Below are 5,801 nucleotides of genomic sequence, written 5' to 3' on the forward strand. Positions count from 1 at the left end.
CGCTTCTTTCAGCTAAGGAATGAAATTGATATATTTCTTACCGAGAAAAACTATCACGAACCACTTTTATCAGATACCAAGTGGGTTTGGAAATTAGCAGTTTTGCTGATCTGGTGAACCATTTGAATTTAAAGTTGCAGGGTGAAAATAACTTAGTCTGTGATTTATTTGCACTTATCAAGGCATTCAGAGCAAAGTTCATATTTCTGTTATTTGGTTTTTGGGTAGTGAAGGTGTGAAACCTACTGAAATTTATCGAAGAATGAAGTTTCAGTATGGTGATGCATGTTTGTCACAGCAGCAAGTGTATGAATGGAGTAGGAAGTTTGCAAATGTTGTGACTTCAGTGGAAGGTGCTCCTCGTCTGGGTCAGGCACATCGAGTTGTGACTCCAGAGAACACTGCAGCAGTTGAAGCCATAGTGAGGGAAAACCACCAAGTCACACTGAATGAAACTGCAGCAAGTTTAAACATTAGTCATGGTTCAGCACACCACATTGTGGACGATGTACTCCAGTTTCACAAAGTGTCTGCAAGACGGGTGCCATGGCAGCTGACTCCTGAATTGAAAGACCGACGTATTGATGCTTGTGAAGAACTTCTGCGGCGCTTTGAACGAGGTGACTTCCTTGCAAGAATCGTTACTGGGGATGAAACCTGGGTTCACTTCCACCAACCAGAAACAAAGAGACCGAGCAAGGAATGGCACCATTCCGCATCTCCAAAACCGAAGAAGTTTCGAACACAACTATCAGCAGGGAAGGTTATGCTGACTCTCTTTTGGGATGAAAAAGGCGTCATCTTGGAGCACTACACGCCTAGAGGGACCACTGTCACCAGTGCATCATACTGAGATCCCCTAAAAAGCATCTTCATCCTGCAATCAAATCAAAGTGACGTGGATTGCTGTCCACAGGTATCCTTTTGCAATATGACAATGCAAGGTCCCATACTGCCCGTACAACAGTTGCAACAATCAATGACCTGCATTTTGAGTGTCTTCCTCATCCGGCATACTCACCAGACCTTGCCCCAAGTGATTTCCATATGTTTGGACCACTCAAAGAAGCAATGGGAGGAAAGACGTTCCATTCTGATGAAGAGGTACACCACGCGGTGCGACTGGTTGCGCGGACTGCCAAAAGAATTTTTTTTCTAAAGGAATTCATGCACTTTGTAAGCGCTGGAGGACTTGCATTGGGCGTGGGGGAGATTATGTTGAAAAGTGATACAGCTTTGTACCACTAGTGCACAATAAATAATACTCAAAAAAATATTTAATGTTTTCATTTGACTCACCTACATACATTAAATCCTCAATTTTTTGCAATTCTTACATTTTTAATAACAGAACAGTTCAACAGTATTGTGACATATTTGCGCTATGCAAGACACCCCCTCCCCCGCCAGCGGTGACGTAACAGCATCGGAGCGTTGCCGCTGCTACGGTAACAGATCAGTCAACACTCCGCCCCTCTGATGCAGTTACTTCACCGATGGAGGGGCGGAGTGTTGACTGGCCTGTTACCATAGCAGCGGCAGCACTCCAAAGCTGTTATGTCACCGCTGGTGGGGGAGGGGGTCCTGCATAGCGCAAATATGTCACAGTATCATGGAACCATTGTCATAATGCTTTTAACATTCTTCTGGGTTGCGACACAGCAGTCTGGTAGAAGTCCTTTGAAAAAAGCCTCAACCCTGACGACAGAGGCTGTGGGTTGTACCAAACTACACAGCATCACATCCCAGAAGATAGTACAGTACTTTCCACAGCACTGAGAACCTCAAATCCAAAATTTGTCTTCTTTCACTTCAAGTAATTCTACAGCCAATATATAAACATAAGAATTTATATTCTTAGTCACAATTTTGGTGTTTAAATATAGAGAAATGATAAAATAAGAACCAGTATATTTCATGAAATTTATTTTATTTAACAAAACTTGCAGTAGCTCAGACCACAAAGCATTAAACTGTGTTTAGTGAATAATGAATTGGAAATTACTTTGATGGAAATGGTCATGGCTCAAGTTAAAGTACTATCCTGGTATTTGCCTAGAAGGACTCATGAAAACAAAGAACAATCTCAGTCAGGATAATGGGTGTCCTGGCTGGGATTCACCTGGTTCACCTTCCCAGTACTAGTCAAAAGTTTTAGCATTTGGGTCAATTTGCTCAGTTTCATGCAATTAATTCTATATGTCAAAGATGATACCAACAAAGTGAGAAACTAACACCAAAGACTGAATGGAATGGAAGTAAATACTAAATCCAAAGGCAGTGGATGGTGGGTGGAGCAGACAGGGAGATGCAAATGGGCAGAGATCAGTGAGACATCTCTGTCATGGCTACATGTCATGATCTGTGACTTAACCTTGCAACCAAACAAGACTGGGTGTTGTACCAAACTGAATTAGTAAATATATAAAATAAATACAAGAACAATTTATATTTTATTATCAATTAACCGCATACAAGCAGAGTAGATACAATATTTTTCAGGATGTAATGTTTTCATAAAAATCATGCACACAAATTTTAATCACAAAAATTTATTTTAACACGTTACAAAAAGTAGGCATAGCTTAAATATTTTGGTTTTTCCCTTTTGCATAATTACCTAAAATACTTGTTCAAAACATATTTTCCCCCAGTAAATATTCAGAAAGTTACCCTCAAGATGCATACAAAGTCTTCACACATACTGTCCAGTTTCAACTAAAACCGGAATATATCGAAAAACTTAGGACAACTCTACAATATCAAATTTTACGAAAACCTCTTCACTGCAAACAAGCCAAAAAAAGTGCACAAAATACACAACGAAATACCGTACATGTGCAGACATGAAGTACTGCACTAATGTCCATGGCTAACATGAAGTTCCTTTACTAACAGTGAAAGGATTAATAATAAAACCTAAGTACACATATATTATAAAAATACTGATGTGCTGACCCAAGAACAAAGCACTATCTTCAACTGAGAGAGTATATTCTGACTTCAAAGCAATACATAAGGGTTACTACACAAAGACACCACACACTTCATTCCTTCTGCAATTTTTTATTATCTTATGTCGCTGTAAACCTAATAACTGCCTTTAAATGAAAATTTAATTTTTGTTTAATAAATTTCTGCTCAGAGAACCTCTTTCAGGGACACAAGATTTGAGATTTTCACAGCTGTGGAGATCCATTTTGTGATCTGGGTTATGACACTGTATACTCTGGTAGGTGGTTATCAATATTTTGGATGAAGAAATTGCCTTCATTTCGAGGGTAAAGAGGCTACTATAAAAATTGAAGCAGTATGTTCTTTGGAAATGTTTGTAACCACCTTACAAAGCATTATATCCAAGGAGACTACAAACATGAACTTTCAACAAATGCATTCCTTTTGTAAAATGCATCGGCATATTTGTAAATTTTACTGGCAATACTGTTTTCCTGATAATTTCACTTTTACGAAAATGATTTTTCAATGTAGGATATGGGGGTCCTCAGCAGTAATGGTTATAAGAAGTTCAGTCTTCTGGGATATAGCTCCATATAGTCCAGTGAAAGTCCGCAGTGTTGGCTGCCTTTCAAAGGACTACACATTGTCATATCCCAAAAGATAGAACTCTTCACGGGTTCTCTGACTACATGAAGGCATGCTTTGCAGTTTTATTCCATATGCACATTAAATATTTGTCTTAACACATTTGGCATTGTGGAACTCGACATCAAACTTCACCTTCCACTCTTCTCTGCTGCTAGAGCTTCCAATTTCCTGATCAGTGGTCCCATGTCGGCATTTTTAGACAATTTCAGGTAATTTGTCTTCCTTATGTAATGAATTTCCAGCCAACCTGGGGCAGTCTTTCTGAGAAGGTGTATATGCTCTTCCAGTTCCGCTATAAAATGGACAACTTCTAATAAATTTTAACCATTCTCATTCTATTGATACAGCAAAGTGTAAAACTAATAAAACACTTTCAAGAATACCACTTGGAAATCAGTGATCTAATGATAAGGTCTGGGATAAGTGGAGCTCTACCTCTTATATGTCCAGATACTTAGGCTGGCATTATTGCTACTTTACCTCTTGGAAGTTTCTCCCTGTAGCTGTTCCCTAGTTTTTCAAGCACGAAGTCAAGGGTCAAAATACTTTTCTTTTCAGTGACATAGAGATTCCTCAAGATACGGGCCAGCTCTGGGAGGCGTAAGTGCTGAATTGCCATATGGTCCTGTGCTGGTGAGCGTGTCATGGCCTGTAGAGCCTTAGCTGCCTGTCTTGCTCGTATCTAATGCACAAAAAATGAAAAGTTCAAGGGATATTTAAACTTACAATTCTAGATTACACTAAGGAGCTGATACATGGCAAGCATATTGTGAAATCTAGAACAATGCATCAAATATTCTGAAGGGCACAAACCTTTTCTAAAAGGGCCTTAGGAATGCCTTTGAGGATTGTTGAAACAGGCGATGTTGCAGAGCCAGAAATTAAAGGAAGTGATTTTGTTGGAGTGGCTGGTATCTCTGACTGACTGGATTTCTCACACACTGTCTGCAGCGCCTTCTCCATTCGCAGATTACAGCTGAAGAGATTCCTGGCTTTCTCTGCAACGATGAAAAAATTTAATTGCGTGAAAGTACCATTTAAGCTTCTTGAAGTGATACATGGAAAAAGAAAATATGAGGAGAGAATAAGGAAAGTTCTTGATATTGTCACAAGTGTATTTATTTATTGCCATGGACATAAAAAGAGAAACATTATTGAAGATAAAATAGGACAATGGATAACTGAAGCAGAAATAATTTTAATATTCAAATGGGTTATTTATTTCATATATGTAATATTGGATGATTTAAAAACATAAGATATTCTTTGTAACTGTATATTCATATTATAATTCACAATTTATTATTTAAGTTTTTACAAAAAGGATGTAACCACATCCATGGTAAATAATGTGTGCAATTATGCAACCTATTTTTGAAAGAATAATCTGCCAATTTTCTCATGTCACTACCTACCAAGTACGTCTTTGGCTGAACAATATTTGTCTACATTTGGAGCTTCAGGAAGTGTATCAGGTTCAATGTCTGGGACTTGGTCAACGCCAAATTCTGGATGCCATCGAGTCAGCTGATCACGAGGAATTGTCAATGGTGGGTTGAGGCTTTGTAAGAAATCCTGCCAAGATAAAAATACTCATTAGTTCTCTTTACTAACATGACAAATATGCAAATATAAAAGGTACATAAAATGCCAGAAAGCCTCTGTGATTCCAGGCTCACATTAAGATGAATGCCCCCTCAGTCAATCACCTTCATAATCACCCTGTCACTGAGTGTAACAGAATCCACCCTACGGGCACCTCCTGGGCTGGTAGAAGAGTGGAGGCATGTTAACTGGTTGTCAAGCATGGTACAATTTTAGAGACAGTATATTTTATAAACCCACCCTCTATTATTCTTATTAAATAAAATTAATTTATCCAAATCTTCTGCTCATATCATGACCTTTTATTTAAGCTGATTAATGACATCATATCTGGCATGACCATTAATTGACAGTAATCTACATACATTGTGCAACAATCTTCCCAAAAGACACTAAATGACGGTTTTGCCACAGTGTATGGAGATTTTGTTTTATTATTGTAATTAATATTTAAGAAAATAGATTTGTTTTTAACTTGGGGGTGGGGGGGTCAGAATTTCTGCAAACTCTTGGTCTCCACCCCCCCCCCCCCCCCCCCCTCACCCACCATCTTTCTACACCCCCGCACTGCCAAGCATAAACGCCACGAA

At 38.8% G+C, this 5,801-nt stretch overlaps 1 protein-coding gene across 1 annotated transcript in view; it reads right to left on the bottom strand.

Moving 5' to 3' along the window:
* Positions 1–2,434: 2,434 nt before the first annotated feature.
* LOC111869089 (DNA replication factor Cdt1) overlaps positions 2,435–5,801 on the bottom strand; it is a 24,321-nt gene continuing 20,954 nt past the window's right edge. The window contains exons 7-10 of the mRNA XM_023860306.2: positions 5,022–5,181; positions 4,420–4,604; positions 4,087–4,288; positions 2,435–3,898 (exon numbers count right to left, since the gene is read on the bottom strand). Of these exons, the coding sequence (XP_023716074.1) occupies positions 3,735–3,898; positions 4,087–4,288; positions 4,420–4,604; positions 5,022–5,181 (711 nt within the window). The 3' untranslated portion in view covers positions 2,435–3,734. The remainder of the gene's footprint in view (positions 3,899–4,086; positions 4,289–4,419; positions 4,605–5,021; positions 5,182–5,801) is intronic.

This window comes from Cryptotermes secundus, unplaced genomic scaffold, assembly GCF_002891405.2.
Source record: "Cryptotermes secundus unplaced genomic scaffold, Csec_1.0 scaffold546, whole genome shotgun sequence".
In the NCBI taxonomy this organism is placed as follows: domain Eukaryota; kingdom Metazoa; phylum Arthropoda; class Insecta; order Blattodea; family Kalotermitidae; genus Cryptotermes; species Cryptotermes secundus.